General features: G+C 40.4%; 1 protein-coding gene across 1 annotated transcript; it reads left to right on the top strand.

Moving 5' to 3' along the window:
- Window positions 1–221: 221 nt before the first annotated feature.
- LOC113139881 (regulator of G-protein signaling 8-like) lies at window positions 222–14101 on the top strand. The gene is made up of 5 exons (XM_026323498.1): window positions 222–353; window positions 10085–10195; window positions 10594–10655; window positions 13477–13643; window positions 13907–14101. The coding sequence occupies exons 2-5, from the start codon at window positions 10095–10097 to the stop codon at window positions 14099–14101; spliced, it is 525 nt and encodes a 174-aa protein (XP_026179283.1). The 5' UTR covers window positions 222–353; window positions 10085–10094.
- The last annotated feature ends 12315 nt before the right edge of the window (window positions 14102–26416 follow it).

The raw sequence follows: 26416 nt of genomic DNA, 5'->3' as shown, positions 1-26416 counted from the left end.
CATTTGTGTTTCCATCCCTTCAAACACATCACTGAAGAGCACAGATGTGCTCGGGTTGTCCTTGGAGATTTCCCCGTGTGTCGCTCTGATTCTGCTGCCTCTGCCTCTCCCTCTATCCACCTCGGATGCTCTCTCTCCCCATGATTTCACACCAATGAGCATGCTGCATAGCTCCCACTCACTGGCATCAGAAACACTAGATATCTTCAGTCCTGAGCTGTACAGATTCGTACAAATACACAACAGCATTGGCTAGACAGAGGCTACATCTGGCAAAACATACAGTGGCATAGGCAGTGAGAAAAAAGAAGGGAGGAAAGTGCCCAGCAGCTCTTGCATACATCGGACTTAAGGTAAAGAATCCATATTCATTTATTGGATGAGTGTTATATAGCTGTGGAACTGTGCTGTGGATAGAGTGCTCTGGACATTATGTAGGTCTTTGTCATTGTTCATGGTTCACAAGACTGATTGTTATCTGCAGCTTGGAATGGAGGCTTACCGTTAAATTAGGGAAAGCACTGCTCATTAAATGATGTGACATGTCTGTGGCTAATACTGGAAACTGTTATGAAACTAGTGCAGTGGAGAAATGTAAGCTTCATGCCAGTGTGCTCTCCTATCACCCATTATCAGCTCATTTTATGGGTGTTTGTGTACACTTTGTGCAGCTGCATGTCCAAATTTCTACCTAAGTGATTGCTTATTCACGCATGCTTTCAGTGCCATTTCCTGTGAGCAGTGGAAATCAGTTCACACCCCCCCCCCCCCCTTGAAGCCGATAGCTTGAAGAGCTTTCAGTCCAGTAAATGTCACTCATCAGAGCTGTCAAAGATAGAGAGGGGCTTTGAAGCCCACACTGATGCCATGAAGTGAAACCAGACCTTCCCATAACACTCAGATGTTCCTGTTTTGACCCTTCATACTCCTACTTCTCCTTTCCCTGTCACTGACCATCATAATTAAAGTGTCAGTTTTTTACCTTGATGGTGTCTATGAGGCATTTAAACAGGAAACTTTAACTTCTGCTTTCCACATGTTTTTATGATTAGAAAACAAATGCACTTTAGCTTAATGTCATCCTGTCATCTCACCCATCAGGCAGATAAAGTATCCAGAGGCATGCCTGTTTCCTGTGTTCTAGGGTGAAATTCAGTACTACTTGATGTACTATGCATGCACCTGCAAAACTTCAATTAAAAAATCTCAGATGTGGATATTTATAAACCAGTGGAAATAACAGAAACACTACCTACATAGTTAAATACCACTTGAAGTGAGTGATAACTGTTTGAGGTAATTGTTTACTGATCTACTGCCTGCGTGTGCAGCAGCATTGTGACCACATCTGGTGATTCAACTAAGTGACTAAGTGCACCACTGATGCATAAAAGGACAAATTCATGCCATGTCCTTGCTGCATGCATGTGACAATAAACTTGCAAATCCCTCTCACGAGAAACGTTTTAATAGGCAGAGCGACAGGCCTAGGGCCTATGAGAGACGCTGCTTTCTGCAATGCAAAATAAATCCGCTGAACTAACCGATTACATAAATGGCTAAAGGCAGGGGGAGCGATAGACAGTCTGTATCACTGAGCAGTTAAAACTGAAAGCATCAAAGTGCTTTGGCATTCTGGCCAACGGGCCTCAGATTACAAAAACACTATATACCACCTGTATCACAGGGTTTTACACCTGGTGATGAGGTCATTGGTTGGAGGTGCTAATACCCAGACAGTTTAGCCAATATTGTTTCTATATCTAAACATAACCATGTATCATCATTATGTAAACTTTGCTTTGAGTTAAACATATCAAAATATAAAAACATAAATTGTAGGCAAAGCCAACTAACATCCAAAATCATTCATCAGTAATTCATTTATTATTATAGTCATAGTTATTCCTTTAGCCTGACGCTACCTGAAACAAGAAATTCAGCACCACCCACATTCAGCAAAACCTCAGCCCAGTCACATCTCATCTAGTTTGCATTTAGCCTACAGTAGATGACAAGCTCCAATTTTATCACCAAGCAAAATGTTTTCAAGAAGCTAATGCAAGTCAGTGGTGTGCCCTTATCAGTCTGAACACCGCTGGCACGCATGGGCTTTTAATAGTCCTGTCAGTGACAGGCAGATTTACTTGAGTGTAATCTGACATAGCTATGAGTCAAATACTTGGCCAAGTATTGGGAAGCCTCTTTTTTGCACTCAGTGAGAGAGCTAAGAGTCTTTTCTAAGACTTGTGTGAGGCAAAAGCAAAGATGCATGACAGCTTTTTTATACTGAAAAGTCAGATTGTTGATTTGAATTAATTAACGCACCTGAAAGTTAAATCACTGTATGCGTTTCATTATTTACAATAGATTAAATGACTGTGACAAACACAGAGGCCCAGGCCCAGTGGACCTGGCAGCAAACCTCACCTCTAGCAGCAAGTTGTCTTTCAGTCAGATTATTTGGCTTTAAAGCACATTCACTGTATGGTTCAGTGTTACCTCTCGTTAAATATCTGTCAAGGGAGGTGGGCAATGTTTTTTCAGGCTTCCAAACAAGCTGCATGGATGGATAAAATGCCATGACCTGTAAGGTCTGTGTACTGCATTTCTATTCTTTTGGAGATTAAATTATAAGCTGCTGGAGCTTGTGTGCCAGACACAGATTATGTTCATAGAACATAAATAGACAGAGGAGAGTCTTACACAGTGTGTGTGGGGGGGGGGGGTGACATTAATCTAACTCTGTATGAGTGTACCTTTCTGAGTAGAAAGCAGATGAAAATAGCATCAGGGCATTATGTGCTGAAAAGCCCTTGGATAGTTTTATCTCAAGTCGATCTGTCAGACAGCTGAAGTGAACAATACGCTCAGGTGTTTTCACAGGAGGCCACAGAAAAATGAGGGACATCTATCAAATATCATTCAGAGTAAGGAGCATCATTCACAACACAAAACCTTTAGGTCTAACCAGAGACCACACCAGTTTATAGACATATAGTGGGTATGTGCGCCGTCAAACCAAATCATCTTAGAAAATCAGGATAATCATAATGTATATCACATTTTGGTGTTTGGGTAAATATAAGTAACTTTTTTATTCATGTGATTCTTGCACAACAGTGTGAACATATGAGCCAACAGGTTAAAGGTTATTTCAGTGTGAGTAAACCACCAGTGCAAATAGCACAATGCAATCTTTAATCAGCTTGTATTCTTCTCAGTGCAGTGTGAAAAGTGATTCTCTTATTATTTTAACATTAAGACAATATAAGGCGTGCACTGCACGGCCTAGCTCACCCACAGCATGTCTAAAATGGCCGTGCTGTCGATGGACAGAGCAGGAGAGAATTGTGCCTCTGCACAAAAAAGTCTTCATGTGTGACTCTCACTCACACTGTGGCTATGTATAACATCTGTGTTAGTCATTATTGGAGGTGATTATTTATATGATACATCAAAAATATATTCAGTGATTGAATTTATCACACGTTTGTATCACAGATACAAAACTTAGAAACTGATTCCCAGTAGAAAATAAAATTCCAACACACAAAAGTAATAATTTTAATAATAGTTTATAAATGTACCTTTAATCAGATGCTTGATTAGGTTTAGTTTGGGTCAAAATACGTACTTACTAAAGTAACAACACTGACTCATGGGCATAGCTTTCTCCTGTCAGTGTTGTTGTTGTTAATCTGTCCAGTCACCCCAGGTCTTCTGAATGTTTTCTTCCTTTTTCTCTTCACTGTGTATTCCTGGAAGCATTTTCTGAGCTGACACAACAGGACTCCGTTTACTGTCAACAGCAAAGACCAGTATCTCCTGGAAGCAGGAAACTGCATGGGCAACATAAAATCACTATAAGTCTACTCACTTTGAAAAGCTCTGTCCATGTGTCAGAAAAGCCTCACGCTGAACGTGACCAATACCTTTTCCCTATGTGTTGTATTTGTCGAGCTTTTCTAAGAAGACAACAACAGCACAAGGCGACACATCAGAAAGAAGCAATAGATGTTTGTAGCTGCCTGTGTTTCTGGATTAGAGTAGCATCCACTGACTCCCCAGAGTGTTTTGTGGACTGTGCTGTCCTGAAACCTACCTGAGGCAGCAGAACACAGGCGTAGACCCAAAATCAGCCACAATTCCTGCTTCTATTGTTGCTAATGGTCTGTCAGGGTACCGCTGTCAGGGCACGGTACACACGAACACACACAAGCCAAAGACCACAGCTGTGCTCTTGTGAAGTCTCAAATCTGACAACTTGGCTGTAGAGAGGAAAGAGGTGGACATGCTCAGATGTGCCAGAGCTGAATTGCTGAAAAATCATCTTACTCACACTGAATCTTAATAAGTCCAAACGGCTAAACAGCTGTGTGTTAGCCAGTTGAATCTACATGAGGAATTTGATTACTTCTTATAACATTTGGCACCAAATTCTGAGTTCCAGTTCTTTTGGAATTAAATATTAATGAACAAATGTTCTTATGTTTGAAAATTTTGTGACCGACATTTTTTCACTTTTTTCAAGTCCAGAGAAATATGATGCTCCTTTTGCAGCATTTGAGCTCCCTGTGTTCTGTCAGCACAGCACAGGTACAGAACAGAATGTCAAAAGGGCAGCAACCTACACAGCACAGGGGTTCTCCAGAGAACTGACACTGTTCTAGTGTGTGTGGGGAAAAGCTGACACTGAGTTATCATTATGAAGTTTGTGGTTTAATTGATTGATGGATCTGTAACATAAAATCTGATCATGAATGAGTCCAGTAGCTACTAATATAATGTGCTAATTAGTAAGTATTAGGTGTACTGATAGGTACAATTTTAAACTTTGGACAGAACCAGACTGGGTGTGTAAAGTCTTTATGGTAGACTAAGCTAACAGACTTTTAGCTTTTGGTTTATTTTAAACAGACAGATTGATTTTTATCATCTCACTGTCAGTAATAAAGTCAACAAGTGTATTTTTCAACCATAACTGAAGCATCTTATGTCCTGTTTACAACATCAGGGGTGTTTAAGGAGGGTTTTCTATCATTATTATTATTATTATATCTCTTTTTTATTTTTCTATTTGCTGTAGAACTACTAGTAGTACTAGTACAGATATACAGTACTAGTACTACTAGTAGTAAGAGTAATATGGGTCCTATAGGAGTAAATAATAACTGAGAAAAGTGTGATCTGCTATAATTAAGAGCAAACTAAAATGTTCAAACAAGTTGCCATTTTCATTGCACTGAGAGCAGGGAGGTGACCTGTACTTAAGTCTTGTTTTAACTTGGTAGATGACATGCCACACACAGACTCACCCACACTTACTCACACACACAAACACACACACACACACACACACACACACACACACGTGGTTTCTGGTTTTTGTTTTGTCTTTAACGTCATCACCAACGTCACTTCAGATATGTGCACCTAAGCGTCCATGCAGATGTAATCACTGTGTCCAGTATACAGTAAATGTTGGCTACCAGTATTGTGCAGTAATTATACCAGAAGAATCTGGATCTGCCACAGTATGTGGAAAAAGACAGAAGTCACAAAATAAAAGCTCTAAACATATATTGTATTTTGCAGAGCACAACTTCACATCAATCTAATCTTTTCATTATTGCAGTAACATACTCCATAATCATTACGCAACCTTTCAGCTAATTCTAAGCTTAGTTATAGCACTGCAGGTGTTTCCTGTCAGAATCAGGAAATGAGGACATGGAGAAAAATCTAAAAACCTGCATTGCACCAAGTTAGGCAACATCAAAAAAGTTGCAGATACATATATACACACTCACAACTTCCCTGATCTAGATAGATCTTGATAGATCTTCCTAATTCCCCAGCCCCAATGGGCATCACAGACGCTGGAGGTCTAGCGGATGTTGCCTGTACTTTCCGATTCATGAGTTGTACTTGTTTATCTCTGAGACATCAGAGGGCTGTTGCTGTTTTTAGCTTCTCTCCTCCAGGAGCCAGCCTTGCTGCATGCACTGCTTCCTCCTGACTACATGAATTTGTCAGGGATTTTTATAAATAGCTCAGCAGCATGTGTCTGAATCATACTGCAGACGAAGAATACAGCTCAAAAAAGCCAACGAGATACAGATTTGTCAAAACAGAAGAGGAGAGACAGCGACAGAAGACAAAACAGGAGGGAGAGCTCTGTTACTGTGTTATTCACTATTTGGCCACACAACAAACACTTATATCTCCACATCTCTTCTCATCACCCTCACATAGTGACCTTTGCCTGCTGAAAAAGGCACATGTTGACCCACATACAAATTCAACCATAATAAATTGCTGAAGGCTGGTTTCCACTACCAGTATTTGTGGAAAAATAGTCGAAACTGAATTGCCATACAGGCTATTCATGCCAACAATAAATCAAGGCCTTGTGTGTTTAGATTTAAGTCAACATTAATTGCAATTTGACAATTATACATTGATGAATATGATGCTTTGAAATAACCGCAAATTCTTTCCTTATCATCTGATCAATCACTTCGCTCTCAACACCCCATGAAAATGTGATCTGGAGATTCATGAGTCTCAGGAAAATATGCACTTATTTTATCTCTGCATATCTGTAGCTTTTCTGGAGATTTTAATAACATCTTCTTGTTAAGATTCTGCAATATGATCAAAAGCTCCAGAACAGGTACTAAAGGTTTTACAGGTACTGCATAAAAATGTTAAAATGATGAATTGGGATGTCTCATTCTCCATCTTTAAGCTTTAAGATGGAGATAATAATGTGTAAGTTGTTGGAAAAAATCATGTTCCTTTTAGTCTTAGTATTTTGGCTGTGACATTTTTCAGGCACCAGCCTTATACCAAATTCTCCTTGCACACACTATGTGTCACTATATTGTACGTGCCATGTCAGTTTCATGCTCGTCAGGGAAAGAACTTTTTTTTTGTCATTCTATGACTTGCTCTATGTTTTTCACATCATAGCAGAGAGGCTTTAGAAATAGCGGTGGGCCCCTCATTTGTGTGAGTAGTATGAGTATTACAGCTGCGTGAGAAAGGATTTCCAGCAACGCTCTTTTATAACCTTGCACAAGTTGGAGAAATCTGACGTCAAACTTGACTTCACATAGGCTATACATAGTCTGCTACACTCAAGTATCTGTGCCATTATTCTCTCTTGAAATAACTTTTCATTAACAAAAGAGTCTACCTTGAAAGTATGACTCAGAGATGACACGCAAACTACCTTCCAGTCCAGTGCATCTGCTTTATATAGAACGTCTGATACATAACATGGGTGTTTCTGGGTCAGAGTGCATCTGTAACAAGCTGCAAAGGCGTCTGTGTTTTATTTTTCCTTAGCTTCACTGTTGATCTGTTAGAAAAACTGCTGAAAGAACATGTAGACCATTAACTCACCACTAAAATCCAAACAAATCCTCCTCATGCATGTAAAACTGGTTTCATTGATGTTTTCTTAAACTTCTGTTTGCTCTGTATATGTTTACCTAATGGAAAATCAGATTGCCATTTATTTTCATGTAATATTAGAAACCTGATACATTAGTCCAACCCGAAGACAAATGCATCTCTCACATATTATCTCAAATAAGTATTCACAGCTAAAATTTTACAGAGCATTGTCCTTCATTTGGTGGATGAAGCCCAGTCATTCCAGCTTTCAGATAGCTAATGAACAGCAAATTTCATTCAATGTTCCCAGTTTAAGGTCTAAGCATCAAAACAATCCAAGGCTCAAATACCACTACTGCACTGACACCATCCAAGAGAAGAGAAAAAATAAAAGGAGTATTTATTAGTTGGTAGCTTTTTAGGGTCAGATATCGACCAGCATCCTGATCTCAAAGCAAGTGTCTTCTTCTTCTTCACCACAACAGACTGATACATCGACCGCATTGATCCATCTGTCAATCTCACGCTCCATCCTTCCCTCGCTCATGATCAAGACTCAAAGATACTTAAACTCCACCACTTGAGGCAGGATCTCTCCTCCAATCTGGAGCGAGCAAGCCACCGTTTTCTGGTTGAGAACCATGGGCTCAGACTTGGCGGCGCTTATTCTCAGCCTAGCTGCTTCACACTTGGCTGCAAACTGCCCCAGTACAGCTGAAGGTCCTGGCTTGTTGGGGTTGGTGATGGATGGATCAGCCTCTGAGTCCTCCACTTTCTCTACAGAAGTGGGATTGAGATCTGCAAAGTATTCCTTCAACCATCCGTCAGTGTCCCCAGTTGAGGTCAACATCTCCCCACCTCCACTGTAAACAGTGTTAGCAGAGCACTGCTTCCTCCTCTTGCCAGAATTTCTTCAAGGCCTAATGATAGTCCTCCTCCATAACCTCACCAAACTTCTCCCAGACTTGAGTTTTGACCTCCACAACCGGCCAGGCTGCAGTACGCTTGGCCTACCCGTAACTGTGAGCTGCCTCGGGAGTCCCACAAGCCAGCCAGGTCTCATAGGACTCCTTCTTCGCCTCCTCCGCCAGCGGATTCAACTCACCACTAGGTGGTGATCAGTTGACAGCTCAGCCCTCTCTTCACTGGAGTGTCCAAGACATACGGCAAAGAGGTCAATCAACGACCTCCGGCTTAGGGTGTCCTGGTGCCAAGTGCACCGATGGACACCCTTATGCTTGAATGTGGTTTGTTTTGCCCGTCTGGACCCCGTTATTTAAGAGGACATTTTTATTTATTTATTTATTTTTTTCACAGCAGGTTTATTGCAGAAGGATAAGAAATCCCAATTTAGCAAGAACACTTCCCTGTGAAGCTTGGACGATTCTGTTTATGTCATTCAGTATTATATATTACACTCTTTTTCCTGTGGAATAGACTTTTACAGAAGTGTTTGGTGTGCGATGGAGCATCTTTACTACTATGCCCCATCTGGAGAGATCCATGTTTCCTGGTGGCAGAACACTGACAAATACTACATGACAGCAGCAAAGTACAAAAAAAAACAATGAAGCACACTAAGATGAGGAACATGGATGTGGTTCATTTCAGTATGTCTTCTGCAAAGAACTATTTTTATTAACACATTAACAATTGATTGCCACTTGAAAAACAATATTTAAACATGGAATTGTGTGTTTCTGAAAACAACAAATACAAATAGTAGTATTTTTGTTATTGCATTTATTGTTCCTGATATATCTAGCTGCTGTAAGAGTATACAGTATATATAACATTGTAACCAGCAAAAATGCAGAGCCATGCTGTTTTTTTTTTTTTGTGGGATTATTGTGGTATTATTAGAAACTGCTCTGCCTCCATATATCAGCCTCCAAAATACTCAGCTCCAATGATGTTCAAACATTGTGTAGACTGTTTCTAAAAGTCTGCAAACTGCAGTCAAACAAGAAGCAGATGTAAATTTGGGTATCAGGGATGACTGAAGCTACTGTCTGAATGAGGCAGTGCCATACTGTTTCAGATTTTGCATATGGAGTTACACCTGTTGTCTACATCCAGTCCAGGCCTACCCTTCCCTCAGTTGGTTTTATCTCTCTGCATCTTCTGTCTTTGCAGTCGGTTTATTCAACAGTTCTCCAAACAACCTTTAAGAACTTATACATAATCCAAACATCTAAAGGGGCAGCCCGATTACATGAAGCCAGAACATACAGTATGATTAGCCACCTGAGCAACAGATAAAATACGATGGTAATATTCTTGAGCTTATAGTCAAAGGCATTTTTAAGTTGTACATGATAGATATCAAGGCAAATGTACTGAACACATACTCTTTGGGTCCACATATTGGAAAGAACCATTTTGGTTCTTTATTTTTAAAATTTCTAAATCTGCAGGGTGGAATGAAAAAATAATATTTTTCTTTATGTTTAAAGTGACAAACATCCTTTATGCACCCACACTTGAATCATCATCTGCATGCATTGCATCCAAGGTATTTTTTCTCATGCACATCGACAAATTTTAACATGCATTACTGATATGCAGTTTGCCCCTACTGAACCATTATTATGGCCATGATAACCACAGATATTGGCCATTGAATGGTGTGACAACCACTGAGTCGGCTGAATATTTGACATTGTTTCTTCAGCAGAACCAGCACAATGAAGACCAGACTTGGTTGCCTGTCCAACAAATCTGACTCCTACAGTGACTTTTCCGAGTTTCTGCCTCCCGCCCACGAAACCACGGCCAGGTGTCTGAAGTGAGTCCTCCTAAAAATGCTTCCTGTGTCTGCTTTTGTGAGACTACTTTTTTTTTTTAACACATTAAAGCTGAAGCTTCTGTTGTGTGAAATAGCTCTGTAGATAACACTTGTATAACAATTCATTAACAATTTCTCAAACTTTTGAAGGAAAAGCCTTTTTCTTTAAGACATTTTGTGTATTGTTGTTTATTGTGCTTCTGTCAAGCATTTGCATGGTCCAACTCTACTTTGATGTTGCAGTCTTAAAAAATGATTCATCCTCCCATGATTATTCTGCAAATGTAATCAGATATTACAACGACTTCACCATGAACAGAAGACAAATCATGCATTAGACTCTGGCGCTCTTCAACAATACGTACAGTAACAGTGTCCTTTAACTTTCTCTCCATCAGACTATCAACAGACGAGGTCGATCGATGGTCTGAATCATTTGATCACCTTGTTTCTCACAAATGTAAGTGAACATTTTCATATTTTTCAGGAGGAACAGTCCCACTAGGAAAATTAAAGCTAACTTTCAGTCCCTTCCTGTTTCTTAAATGGATTCTATTTTTCACAAAGCACAAAAAAATATGTTTTGTCCCTGCATCTTATGTAAGGGTCTCATTTTTATGTCATGAGCACTTCCTACAGCATAATAAGTCACATACTTGTCTGTGACCTTCCCCTTGGACCAGCTACACACAGGCTCAGACTCACTCATACACTTCAATCTGCACAAACAGGTCTTTCTCTAATAGCTAACAAGCCACGTTATACAGGATCTGTGGCATCAAACATGTCACCAAACTGACAAATGAAGCTAATTACCAATGGAATAAGATCCCATTCATTTTGTAAAGTTTCTTAACTGAAATCACCATAAACACTTAACCACACACTAATGCTCTTGTGTGTCATATCCTATTAAAACCACTCTTTGCTCTAAAGTTGAGAAGAGTAGAGCACCGTGGATTAGCATGTACATCGAGTCATACATCTAGCGTTAAAACACAGGTTATTACACAACATTACTGACTTTGTCTTAGGTAAAATAATCTCGCCATATAAGGACATCATTTTTTAAAAGCCATTACCTTTTCAAAGATAATACTTAGCTTTTATACTTATCAGGTCCAACTAATCCCAAATAGCCAAGAGAAACTGCAAATTGCATTAAAGTCAAGGTCAAGTTTTAGGAGGTTTAAAAAAGAAATGCACAGTATAGTTACACCAAAATCTGGAAATTTGGTGTTTTTGCATGATGAAAGTTGTAAACAATACACTGATTATCAAAATAGTAGTTAACTGACAGGAACATTCCAGTTTCTTTCAGGACCTTGATAATTTATCTTCAGCCTGGTCCATCGTCATCACCAATGCTGTCAGATGAAGCATGTGTAACTAAAAGAATAGTACCATTTGCAGTAAAGGATAGGAAAGTTAATTATCTGCTTAAATGCACTTTATCATATAAGGTTCTGCTACTTCCACCTCCTCCAGACTTGACAGTCAACATTTTATCCACACATTTCTGTGATTAATTCTTTCATATGAAACACAGCACTAAAAACTGAGTTAGACACTGCCAGGCTTAGCATCCTGCGAGATAAAGTTTCAGTGATCCATAGCCAAAAACAAAGCCTTCCCCAGGTGGAGAGAGCCCATGTATTCTGTTTCATCTGAGAGCTGCGCTGAAACATACATACGCTCATATGCACAAACATTACATAAGTATATAAATAAGACATGCAGTACAGAACACAGTACTGAATGTTCCCTTGACTGGATACTGTATTCACATAAGCTGTAATTGAATAAAAAGAAGGGATGATGTTGACAAGCAGCAGTGCTGTGCTTTTTAGCCACATTATATCAGTGTAATGGTTTGGATTTTTTTACAGAGGTTATTATTTGGATTGACAGGCAAACAAATCAAGATATCAATGTTTTGGGAAATAGGCTTTTGTAGCTTTTTCCAAATGATATTTTAAATCATATCATGGTTAGTTCCACTGTGTCACACAATCTCTCCTGAGTCTGCAGTAATTGTCTCAGACCCAGCTGCCCTGCATTGTCCTTATTACTCCCAGCTGCTCCTAATTGCCCTGATATATTTTAGCTCAAGTCTCTGGGCAGTCTGTAAATCAGCAGGTTTCCTTGCTGCACTGACTGAAATGCTCACCTAGACTTCCTGCAAAATCTTACATCCAGATGTCAGTGTCTGGTTAGACACTTTGGTTTAGGGGTTTTGGTTACACGTAAATACACCTGTTGTGTCTGAAGCCACTGTGAACTCTTTCTCTGCAATCTCAAGCTAAGATCCTTCCTTCATGTAAAGTGCTGTGTGTCACAGAGAGCTTATACTTACAGTTACCAAAAAATGATGCTGCAGTCGCTATAAGTGAATATTGTACTGCAAAATATGTTGTCAGGATACATCTTACTGATACATTAATTAGTTCTTTGTGACCATATATTCTTATATAGAGAAGTCGTTTTTTAGTCTCCAGTTTCGGGGTTAACACCTAGTTTAAGGATTAGGCCTAGAAGGGTTAGGGTTAGGGTTTTGGGGTTTGAGGGTTGGGGGGTATGGGGTTTGAGGGTAGGGTTTTAGGGTTGGGGGTTTGGGGGTTTTGGGGTTGGGGTTTGGGTTAGGTTTTTGTGGTTTTGGGGTTAGGGGCCAGGGATTGCCTTATATCAGCAAGTGTCCTCACAAATGTAGAAGTATAAGTCTGTGTGTGTGTGTGTGTGTGTGTGTGTGTGTGTGTGTGTGTGTGTGTGAGAGAGTGTGTGTGTGCGTGTGTGTGTGTGAGTAATGTTGCATATGCATAAATGAACCGTCCCTTCTGTGCTGACCAGCTTTATTAGGTAAACAACAGAAAAGAGAAGGGTGGAAATTACATGTCAACGTGACATGGGCCGACAGAAAAACATGCCCTTCCTCTGTTATCTTCAATGAGGAGCACAATAATTGATCACTTATCATGACTGATGAAGCCAGAAAAAACTCTTTTTGTGGGAGTATTTTGTTCTAATTTGTTTGTGTTCTAATCATGAGAGCCGTTTCCCGCTTCTGGGAACGAGTGTGTACATAGTGGAAAAATATATAAGCATAGGATGAATGACATTATCACATATCACATGATCAAGATACTCAGATGAAAAAACAACAGCTCTATGCAAGCGGAAGGTGTTGTTCCAAAATAGTTGCTATGGTGCAACATCAATCATGCTTTTGAAGTATTTTTTGTTTTTACCGACTCCCTTACTGTCTGATTCACTGTTCTTTCCAGATGGCCTGGCTGCCTTTCGGACATTTCTCAAGACGGAGTTCAGTGATGAGAATATCGAGTTTTGGATGGCCTGTGAAGAGTACAAAAAAATCAAGAGCTCAACCAAGCTTGTCTCAAAAGCAAATAAAATTTTTAAGGAGTTCATTGATGTTCAGGCACCAAGAGAGGTGTGTATTTTGAAGGGTCTGGGGGTTCCCCCAAAATATAAATTCTTACATTTTTAAGTGACTACTTAGTTTAAGTTTAGGGTCAGGGTTTGGCTTTAGTTAGTACCGATACTGTAATTCTTCAAAGATATGTTAACATATGGTGAAATAAATAATAGAAAGTCAGATGTTAGTTACGCATTCACACGGTGTTGTTATATGTGATTGTCATTATGAGAATTAATGTGAGTGGACTATGTTATCTGCTTCCCTTATCCTGGTAGGTCAACATTGACTACCGCACCAGGGAAAAGACCAAGCAGAGCCTGGAGGATCCATCCCCAACCAGTTTCAACGAAGTCCAGGCTAAAGTCTACAGCCTCATGGAGAAGGACTCCTACCCGCGATTCCTCAGGTCCAAAATGTACCAGGATATAGTCAATAGGGCGCATGCACAAGGCCAGCGGAGATCTGTTTGAGAGAATCTGATGTTGACCATAGTGGACATCAAACTTGGACCTGTACTGTAAATCGTTCATTAATCCTTTGTCATCATATCTGAATACTGTGAATCTGTAAGGATGAGGTGACATGCTTGACTGTTTCCTTTCGTCTACACCAGCTCTATGCATGCAAGCCTTCTAGATAAGACGTGTATCTGTGGACAGCACTGTACATAGGAGACTGGATGAGGATACGTTTATATTGTTTTACCTCTTAGTGCTGGGTGATATGTCTGAAAACATCACAATACAAATGACCAAGACATACAATAATTTATAACATATGATTTTTATGTTGAGTGATTTTTCAGTCATAGAGTACATTAACATCGAGTTGGGGTTTACTGTTTAAAACTAAACTACATGCCCCTAAAAGCCTCAAACTATAAGTATGACCATTTCAATATGAAACACCGAATCTTTCAACCTGTTAGACCTGATGGACCCAATACAGGGTGCAGTCAAACTATACTATAAACAACTGCCTGTATAAAGGTCGTAAAATACTGTGGTATATTTTTTGTAATGTTTCTAAGAGATGACGCCTTAAAACTACCAAAATAACACTACAAGTGTATTTTTGTCCAGACACTGTTTGGCAATAATTTTCACATTTTTGTTGATATATGATTGATATGATATATGATCTGTTCATTACACTCCAAACTAGAGAAGCTACTCTTTCCATTGATACCAAGCATAGCACAGTCTGAGCTAGTTATTTCACATCAGCCCCATAGTAAACACGCAGCCAAACCTTAGGGCTTAAGATATTTCTATGGCAGAGCTCTATTTGGTCTTCAAAACATTCCCCATACTTCCATTTAAGAAATACCAAATACTTGACCTAAAAGCAAGAAAGAAATTTCCTGAGGTAATTAATGTTATTGCTTTATCGCCCAGCACTACTTCTACTTATTTTCAGTGTGACAGGCACTGTCATATGAAGGTGACTAGACCTGTTTTGGTAGTTTGTGTGTTTACAATGAACAGCAAAGGGGGTAAACACTTAATATCTGAAACTGTGCCAAACTAGATTGCACTTATATATAGATATAGCTACATAATCCTGTGTGTTGTTAACTCTTACAGGTGTTCCTATGTGATATTAAATGTGGAGTACAAGGCAGGGTGAGGTTACACTTTGCTTTCAACTCACTCTGAGTGGAAATATTATATAATCTAAATATTCTATTCCTGTTTGTGTTGGAGACTATATGGTGTACATACACCATTTGTGGCCAGGGTCGTTTATATCTCTGGGTATAAATACATATCTTTTAATTAAGCCATCTGAAGTGATATGTGCTGCTGGTCAACATTGGCTTTAAAACCTTATGCAAGTAATTTTGTCAGACGGTTTACAAGTGTTGACTAAAAGGTGATTACATTTCTTTACTAAAATGGATGATTACACAACTGATTTGCTAAAATGCACACTAATAATCCTCAGCCATTGCTTTATTAAGCTGCGTATTAAACACTGGTCTCCAAACCCACTCGTAGTGCGTTGAAAGCAACATATAGAATCTGTTACGAGTTAAAATGTCTGTTAAATTTACTATTAAATGTTAAATTTACTATTTTTTCAGCATGATGCAATATTCAGAATAACTATTTAGATAATCTTTGTACAGTATGTTATGATAATGACTGCAAAAAACAACATAAATGTAGACTATGTCAGTGACACATGTTTTAAATGTGCTCCCTCAGTATTTGCACTGATTTCCCAAGCATTAAGGGGAGTCTGATATTTATCTTTGGTGCATGTGAAACTGGTAAAATACAGAAAAGCTGCCTGATGATCATATTGCTCTATATGATACTTTACTGCGTTCCACATGGATTTAACCCCTCATTTATGATTAAAATGAACCTGTATCCATATTTTCTTCACTGTGTGATTGTGTTCTTATGGTACCAAAAGGGTATTACAGCTAAAAACGCCGTCATCCACTGATCAGACAGACGGATTGGCCTAAATTCCCGTGCCATTTCATAACAGGGATGACGGTAGACACACATCTATTAAATGGAAATCCAGTCCTCAGTCTGAGGTGAGTCATCACCCTTTCAAAAGGAATGTAATATCTGATTATTTACCTGTTGGATAAACTCACAGGCAAAAAAATGAAACCCAAAATGAGTGTGGAAAGAAAATTCCAGATGCTGCAGTTTGTTTTTTGTCATGTGCCAGGTCAGATGTTGCAGTGGTTTAACAGCAATAAGTCACACAGTCAGTTTATGATGAATCCTTTTCTGTCATTGCTTATACTTTTAAAATCACGAAAAACTAAAAACAGAACAGCAATAAAACATTCAAGACACTATTTCCATTCAGCAGCTGCACTGCTCATGAAAAGAGCTTGTTTGTAGTATCTGGGACGCTGGTTGGACGGAGTCGGCCACCATGACATTACACATCCATTAAGTTCAGTGTGATAGTGAGGGAATAAAGTGCAGGGGGAATGTGGGACAGCACTCTGTTCAGTAGACACAACACAAGCCTATCTGGGCCAGTAGACACAAACACAGCCGACGCACATCTCACAGCGGAAGTGATTACGAGCTAAAGATCAAGTCGACACATATATTATTGATACACGTTGTTTGTGGCTGTTCCAGTGCAAATTACACTGAAGTAACTGGACGTCTGACAGAGAGTAAACAATCTGTAGTAGCTGGTATAAATTCTGATGGGATCACTTAGTGCTCAGGGTGTTTTGGTTTTCTGCAGATGTAAATGCACTGTCTATCATGTAATTTGGATTAATGCATCTGCAAACACATGCATCATTTTACCAACAGCAAGAGGGTGGCTATTCTGCCTGCTGCATGTTTAAATCCATGGTATGATTTATGGTTTACAATAAGAAGCAATGCAGTTGAGTTTGAACCACAGCATGAAAATGTCTCAGAATCTCAACCTTCAGGTCAAAATAAAAATTGGATTTTGGGCTGTCTAACTTCTTTTTCTCCTGCTCCACTGTCATTTCCCTGGCACTCTTTCGCCATTTTCCAGTGCCTTTCTAGCCCCTTAATCAATAGATAACACAATACCCATGGTGCAGTGCAGCCGTGACTATGGATCATGAGAAGGACAGTTGATTACTCCTCTTGCTTGGCTCTGAGACAAACAACAGAAGCACTGTGGGAAAACAACAAAACAAATTGGACTGTCAGTGTCACAACGACCCGAATTCACTTCATTAGATGCTTCACCGGTCTCAGATGACTGTGATTATGTAAGATCAATATGTCTTCAACTCAGAATCTAATGACTTTATGTCTCAAGTGAGAATTCACAGAAATGATTAACCAGCTCTATGGACATTTTAGCCTTGTTCACTGTTTTGGTCTCTGAAACCTGTACCTACCCAGCAGCAAAGACTACAGTTAAAAAGTGAATTTCCTATATGTCATTAAACCAAAAAGAAGCTAAATAAAGTTGTAAAATACCAGAACTGAGAGCCTGTCTGCTTGTTGTAATGCTTCTAGCTTTCTGCATTTGCATAGGCTTATTAACCTCCTGTGGCACCCGGAGGCAGAGATTTGTTATTAGGCCTCCACTTAGCCCCCCAGTAAACAGCAACTGTTACTCAAGAGCTGAAATGATTGGTTACCTGATTAGGTGACAACAAATTTCATAACTGTCTCTTCTCCTTATAAACAAAAGATGCCAAAAACTCCCCTTCTGTTTCCAGTTTCTTCGTTGTCATTGGCAGCGAACTGAACTGTGGGGATTTTGACTCATACAAAGCAAGAAATACATTTACCTACTTTGGCTCCATGAAGTAATGATGGACCTTGTAAAAAAAAGTAAACCAGTTCATTGATATAAAGGATGATGTGTTGTGGTTATATCCTCTCTAAGTCAAGGGCCACACACTGAAAGGTGGAAGTCATAGTTGGCATCAGTGGTGCAAATACCTATCACATTTTTTTGGTTTCTCAGATTATATGAAATAAATTATTAATTATTAATGACTCTATGAAGAGTCTTAGCTTCGCTAATTGCTGAGCTTACTGAGCTAAAAAACAATGAAAATATAGTAAAGAAGAAATGTAATATCTGTGTATGTATATGTAATAATGTAATATCTCTATATATTTTGTACCTTACACTCAGGTCCTTAAACCAAATTCCCTTAAGACTTGTGATACCTTTTATTTTTAGTCACAAACAACATCTCTGGGAATAACAGTACCTGCTGCTCCCTGATATTGACTTTGCTGGTGTTTGTTATAATCTCCAAGGGAGCAGGTACATTCATACTGTGAGTGTGTGATGTTGACGAGAGTCAAATATCAGTTCTGTTGTTGTCTGGGCCTGATGTTTTGCAACCCTGGAGTACAACAGAAAAAAAACAAAGCTATTGGTCATCATGTGAATTATTATCAGTGATTTCTGCAGCGATGCTCTGCTGGTAAAGGACCACCCACAAGTCGCAGTCACACGGTTAAAAGGTTTGTTACTCCAGAGTTTTGTTAGAATTTGTACAATAATCAATCTACAGGGGTGATAAAGTGAAGAGCACAGCAAAGACAACCACATAAATCAAATTAAGTCAGAATAAATATTTTCCACTGCAGAGTGCCTAGTCTATAGCATGGCACTGAAATAAATTACATGTTAAATTAAAAAGGCACTTGTGCCTCCTCCAGTGACGCAACCGAAGCACCTGAAGAGCATTCAACATTCACGACCTGATCACGTGTTGCTTGTTGATTGACTTAGAAAACTGCTCTTAATTCGTCATTAAATAAAATCCAACAATGGATACTTTTTCCTATTAGTATAAATAAAAGGTTCTTAGTTACCAGCATTGCTGCTAAGGCCCAACAAATAGTGTCTGTGAACACGTGCATGAATACCCAGGAGGTGATAAATACACACACACACACACACACACACATGTCACATCAAGAGGCAGTGATAGCCAAGTCAGCACATAGACAGCCTGCAGATGATGCAGTCACACACTGCTGAGAGGAAACAAGGTGTTTTCCACTGCTGGGTTACCTTTAGCAATAAACCTTGAACACACATTCAGCCATTTGTTTGGCAGTGGAGCGTACAGAATGTCTTCAAGGTGACTGCAACTACAGTAACTGATGTATTTGTGTTTTCTTCAGTTGCACTGCAATGTGCTCTCAGGGCCACCATAGCTGCAGTTGCAAATTTAATGACATTCTTTGTCATTAACTTTAAAGAACATACTTTATCTAGTGCTAAATTACCATGAAACAATAACAAAGTTGTGTATATGTACAAACAACACTCATACATACAAAATCAATGACATTCTGGTTGTTCTCAACTGTAATTTGTGTCTAGTGGCAGTTAGCAAATATTATCAGGCAAATTATCTAATGGCAAAATGATGACCAGGAAAGATTACCTGTTAAACATCACTAACTTTTTGAATGTTAGCAATGTCAGCATTAGATGCGGGGCACTGTCAAACAGAGATGCTAACATGGCTGGTCTCAATCAGATCCTGCTCCTGTATGTTCAGTGTGCTGACATCTAATGGCTGAGCGGATTCTACTGTTGTGCCGATCACACTTATGGTGCACACACTGCTCTGTTTTCATTCACATTTTCAATTATGAATCACAAGAATTCGACCACATTAAAGTAAGGAAAAGGGAACAACATATGGAACATAAGGTAATCTCTGTTATTAAGTATTAAGTAATGAACATCCGCAATTATCACCTTGGACCTCAGGACAGTTTTCGTATTACAGGCTTGGCTGACCTCTGTCTAAACAGCCCCTTGGGAGTGGTAATACATCATAGTGTTGGTCAAGGGGGAGCACACTGCAGTAGTTATTGTTTAACAGCCACAGTGAGCATCTGGCTGGGCCTGCGGCACATTGTTCCTCTCCTCCCCTGAGGATGATGAGACAGATGAGTAACCTGAGGCGCCTGTATGCACACTGGCAGAGGCACTCCCACAGAGACCACATACAACCACTTCACAAATGTTCAGAGACCTGAGGGAAAATCACAACTGTTCAAGCACAAATTCTAGTACTTTTGGTACATTAGGTTATATTCAGGTGGGCCAAGACATTCAAGTCTGGCATGCATCGTTCCAGCTTTTAAAATGTGTTAATCTAAGAGTTCAATTAAATTTCTTTTAACTTGGTCATTATTACTTTCATTCTAATCCAGAGTGTGAACGCTCCTCGTATACAGTATCACAATAACAGCACATTACTTTAGAGAGGGGAGAGGGAACAGGGGACAGGAGAGAGGAGAGAGGGGACAGGAGAGAGGAGAGAGGAGAGAGGGGACAGGGGACAGGGGACAGGAGAGAGGAGAGAGGAGAGAGGAGAGGAGAGAGGAGAGAGGGGACAGGAGAGAGGAGAGAGGAGAGAGGAGAGAGGAGAGAGGAGAGAGGGGACAGGAGAGAGGAGAGAGGAGAGAGGGGACAGGAGAGAGGAGAGAGGAGAGAGGGGACAGGGGACAGGGGACAGGAGAGAGGAGAGAGGAGAGAGGGGACAGGAGAGAGGAGAGAGGAGAGAGGGGACAGGGGACAGGGGACAGGAGAGAGGAGAGAGGAGAGAGGAGACAGGAGAGAGGAGAGAGGAGAGAGGGGACAGGAGAGAGGAGAGAGGAGAGAGGGGACAGGGGACAGGGGACAGGAGAGAGGAGAGAGGAGAGAGGGGACAGGAGAGAGGAGAGAGGAGAGAGGGGACAGGGGACAGGGGACAGGAGAGAGGAGAGAGGAGAGAGGAGAGGAGAGAGGAGACAGGAGAGAGGAGAGAGGAGACAGGAGAGAGGAGAGAGGAGAGAGGGGACAGGAGAGAGGAGAGAGGGGACAGGGGACAGGAGAGAGGAGCGAGGAGAGAGGAGAGAGGGGACAGGAGAGAGGAGAGAGGAGAGAGGGGACAGGGGACAGGAGAGAGGAGAGAGGGGACAGGAGAGAGGAGAGAGGAGAGAGGGGACAGGAGAGAGGAGAGAGGGGACAGGGGACAGGGGACAGGAGAGAGGGGACAGGAGAGAGGAGAGAGGAGAGAGGGGACAGGGGACAGGAGAGAGGAGAGAGGAGAGAGGGGACAGGGGACAGGAGAGAGGAGAGAGGAGAGGAGAGAGGAGAGAGGGGACAGGGGACAGGAGAGAGGAGAGAGGAGAGAGGAGAGAGGGGACAGGGGACAGGAGAAAGGAGACAGGAGACAGGAGAGAGGAGAGAGGAGAGAGGGGACGGGACAGGAGAGAGGAGAGAGGAGAGAGGGGACAGGAGAGAGGAGAGAGGAGAGAGGGGACAGGGGACAGGAGAGAGGAGAGAGGGGACAGGGGACAGGAGAGAGGAGACAGGAGAGGAGAGAGGAGACAGGAGAGAGGAGAGAGGAGAGAGGGGACAGGGGACAGGAGAGAGGAGAGAGGAGAGAGGAGAGAGGGGACAGGGGACAGGAGAGAGGAGAGAGGAGAGAGGAGACAGGGGACAGGAGAGAGGAGAGAGGAGAGAGGAGACAGGAGACAGGAGAGAGGAGAGAGGAGAGAGGAGACAGGAGAGAGGAGAGAGGAGAGAGCCCTGTATTCAGTTTAACTTCATGGTGATGAGAGTCGGGTGAGACGTGCCAAATCATCCACTGCTTAAAATAAAATATTGTAGGAAAGCTTTGTAAGCCTACACGTTCCTAAGAACATTATTGTTTCATGGTAATTTAGCACTAGATAATGCAGTTATGTGTACATAATGATGATACTATACTGTAATATTCAAATTTCAGAAAACTAAACAGCAATTTTTAACCATGAAATTCCACTGATACATTGATTTTAACATATACACACATCCATTAATCAAAGATGTTATATCAAAGTGTATTATTCTTCAAGCGTATATGAGAATATGTACTATTAAATCAGGCAATACTTCACTCGTAGTGTTCAATTAAAACAGTACCACACAAACATCTGAACCAAAATAGGCTGAACCAATATCCATCTCTTTTGTTTGGATTCTCATTTCATAAATATTTTTTTCAAATGATTCCAGCAATTCATCTTTCTCTTGCAGTGTTTCTATTCACTCATTCATTTATACGGGCTTTCAGGTTCCCTTCCGCTCTTTACTGAGTCACCACTGTGAGGGACCTTCACAAAAAAACAAACAAGCCCATGTAATGCCAGGAAACATTAGACACTTCCTGTGGCATTGACCTGAGACTAGGATGTTGGGTTTTGTTTTGTTTTTTTTGCCTATTCCACTTTCTCCCATCCAACACATACAGGCCGTGAAGGCAAACAAACAGGTAGCCAGAAAACACAGGGGTGTTACTGGAATATCACAACTTCTTCAGTGTTTTCATTATTTCCTCACACACAGTCACACCAAGGCTGCATTAACATCGGTCTCCATTTCGATGTTACTGACTTCACAGTGATGTTGTACACATGCACCATTAGCTGGGCAGAACATAGTAGTTCACACATTCAAACTTGTGCACTTACAGTAAGTTGAAGTGTGTCATCAGAGCAGCTGCTCAGCATGTTTGTTCTGCAGCCTAATGTGTATGCTCTCTATTGTGCAAGTGATTTGCGATTGGCATCACAAAGCAGGTTAAGTCTAACAGCTGGTTAATGCTTCGTGTGGAAACAAAGGAGTGCTACCTCCTTGTTATTGCATGTGGAGCTTAATTGTCCTTCCGGGTGCAATAGTCTCTCAGCTGTGTTGTCATCCATAGAAATACAAGCTGCAAAATGATCATACTGTTTGTAGCCCCCTATCCAAAAGTAAAGCTAAACTTTGCCACGACTTAATATGTTGATTGCATCAAGGATAGAAAAAAATAGCATAAACCAATAATGTTTTTAAAAGGGTAGTGTTACAGTCTATTCCAGTCAGATGTCATTAGCTTATCAGTGATGATAGATTTAAATTCTCTAATTCTAATCCTTTAATGCAGAAGAGACTAATTTCCTGAATTCACTGACCTACTTTCTGTGCTAATGGGAAGCTCTCTGCCTCAAAAGGAAGGATTACTAACAACAGTTTGGGTGTAATTTACCATCAGTTATTTGTGTTATTGCCTTTTGGTGTTGTTCTTGTCCCAGGCTGTTCTGGCTGTGAGTGTGGGGTGAAAGCGAGGTATCAGGCAGCTCATCTGATTTGTCATTTAATCTAACAACATCCCTGCTGCTTTGTCATCTCTGCAGAATAACCCAGATGGAGGTGAACTGTGAAAGGAGCACACTGAGTTGAAGATGAGCGCTCTCTCCATCACAGCTGAGCCAGTGATGAGCAAATGAAACTGAAAGGTCTTCACAAGGCTTCCTGAGATGAAAAATAACTTTCAAAGTTAGGTAGCATGAGGTAAAAGGTTTCAGCTCAAATACAAATTATATGAATAGGATTGTGGTTGAGGTAAAGTAAGGCCCCGTTATATTAAGTATCCTCCGTTGGCCTCAGCCTCCATTCTGTGCCGGAGGTGATAACGCTAGCAAGGTGTGAGATGTGACCTTTCATTTGAAACTCACCCATACAGGTAAATGTCACTTCTGATTTATCAGAGAACTGACCAGAGATGCACTTTTTCTTTGCTGCTAGTCAATATTCACCTTTACACATTCAGGATAAACTGTTAGACTTTTCTCTGTTCTTCTGAAAAAGGCCTTTTGATAAGTAGGACAAAAACAAAAAGGGAATGAGTACATGCCTCAAATGTTGCCCACAGAAAAACTGTCCTGTGTTTCATCTAATCATTAAAATCTCTAATGTGATAGTTTAGTTTTATACCAGGATCAATTTTGAGATAGGTTAAAAACATGCCGAACAATCCAGCACTTAATGTGCAGCTTTGAACACCTGCATGCTTGTCTGTTCCTATGGCCTGTAGGTACATATGATACTGTCAGGACGTCTGAACACAACTGCAGAAAACACAACAGACACAGAATTAGGAGCAAACGATTTAATAACAAGAAATTTCAATAACCGGAAAACGGACAAGGATCACACGGGGAAAGAAAACCATATCTGAAAGTCCATGAAAACAGGGATAGTCCAAAGACAAGAGTCCATATATAAAACGATCCAGCAAGGTGTAAAATCAGTGTAAAATATGCATTACCTTCCAAGGACAACTATTGCCATCACCAGATAATAACTGATCTCAGAATGAAAGTCTCTCTTGTTTAGATTTCACATATCAATCACCAGAATCGGAGAAATTAGATGTTGAAGGCTTCTCTAAGAGTGTTTTTTCACCTCTTGTCTTTCTTACACCTTCGCCCTTTATTCTCTGATTTCCTCGTCACTCTGCTTTGTCATCGGGACTGATTGAAGTGCAGCAGTGTGCTGACATCACACTATGAGTAAGTGAGTGGGTGGCCGGGTTCCCCCAGGCTTCTCAGGCAACCTTTTATTCACTGTTGGCAACAAATGGTGCAATTAAATCCTCCCCAGCACAATGAATCCAGATAGGTTAGGCAATCCCCATGCAGTTGTATGGCCCTTTCTTCCCAGCCAGGGCCATACACCCTGCACTAGCTGACTCAATCCGATCAGTGCTGTCTTCTCTTAGTACATTGTGAACACTCTTGCTGAATGATTGTGTATCACAGCCAGTGCCCTTTGCATCGCTGCCTTTTCAGCCTGACCATATCCTTGGTCTGGACTAAAGTGTCCTAGGGCTTCATCTGTGGTTTCCCAGACATCCCATGTGACCTTCGAAAATGACTATTATCTAAGTGTAATGACATTCTGGTTGGTCTCATCCATCCTTCCATCCTTATGGATCAGGTCTAGATAGGTTTTGGAAAACATCATGATGATTAAAGGACTGATTTTTGGTAGGACACAGTATGTGAATATTTATATTCACATATTTCCTGTCATCTAACATTACACTCCCTCCACTTTTGAAACTCAGTCATCACTCACATCACTGCAAAGTTTGCTTGTCAGGAAAACGTACAGCAATTTAAATTAAAAAATGACCAAAGTCATTGGGAAGGATCTGTCTGATGATATTCAAACGTTTAACTCTAAGACTTAAGTAACATCAGATTTAATAACATAGCTGACGTTACACAACAATCTTTGTTTTATCATAGGGGAGTAAAGTTTCCATGAAGAGAGCTGATTTGATCTGTCAGAGTCCTCATTCCCCCCAAATGCCCGTGGCTACAGACTTATGTAATGGGTTCCACTGTAATATGGGAACTAATGGATGGAGGTACTTTTTTATTGCTCTAATTTCTGGATTGTTCCAGTGGGTTGAGGTTTTGTTGTAGCATCAAGTTTTGTGAACCTGAGTTTTTAAAAGATGTCAGCTAAAGTCTGCTGTGAATGTGGTGCATATATTAGAGACATTATCATTCATCAGGAAGGTATTACCTCTGATTGTCTAATGTCCCTTTAATGTGAATTATATGACAGACAAATCACAGATAAGGAACCTGGTCTTGCTTCATCTTTATTGTGCTGAGCACTTGGCTGTGTATCCAGCCTGCTTACAGTAACACAATTAAACAGAATGAATACCATGTTTCTTTCCCATCATTTGCTGGAATGAACACTTTTATCACACCCATAAAGAGGCTGAGGCTTATTGTTTCCCGCTAGAAAGGTACTTTAGCAAACCTGCCCATTCCTCCAATTATGCCTTTGTGCAAAGCATGCCAACAAACCAGGGACAAAGAGCGATGGAGTTCATTTCACACAGGGTGTGATTAGCAGATTAGATGTGTTAAATGCACACTGATTGATCAAAATATGTATTTATAGCAGGGATACTTTCTGCAGGAAAGCTTTGTCTTGGACCAAGTTGTATTAGCATAATGCAAAGTTGAGCTGCATGTATTTTTAATAACAAAAAAAAAAACTAACTAAAATACAAAATATGGGGAAAAAATAAAAAGTCATATTTAATGATTCATTTTTTGAAGAGTCATTCCAAAATACCTAAAGGCTGACTGTCTTGACTCTGTATGCACACATAATATATACACAGTGCTGACACATATACTTTCCACAGTGGATGGATGTTTATTTTCTTGTTTCATGTGGGTAAATAATTTGTCACTGTAGGATGTTTTCAGGGAGATGCAAAGAAAACATAATATTAAATATCATCAGCCTTTATCATTTGACAGTCATTTTCCAGCTTTGTCCCTGCATATCTTCCCCTAAATACCATCTCTCTCTCTCTCTCTCACACACACACACTGCCTCCCTGTGATTGGCTGAGAGGGCTGATGACACATCCCAGGCAGTGGAGGAAGGACTATAAAACCTCTGTGTCTGCTCAGACACGCAGATAATCTCGC

Source organism: Mastacembelus armatus, chromosome 4 (genome assembly GCF_900324485.2).
Source record: "Mastacembelus armatus chromosome 4, fMasArm1.2, whole genome shotgun sequence".
NCBI classification, from domain to species: domain Eukaryota; kingdom Metazoa; phylum Chordata; class Actinopteri; order Synbranchiformes; family Mastacembelidae; genus Mastacembelus; species Mastacembelus armatus.
The sequence above is the reverse complement of the archived record's forward strand: the minus strand, read 5'-3'. Positions and strand labels throughout refer to the sequence as shown.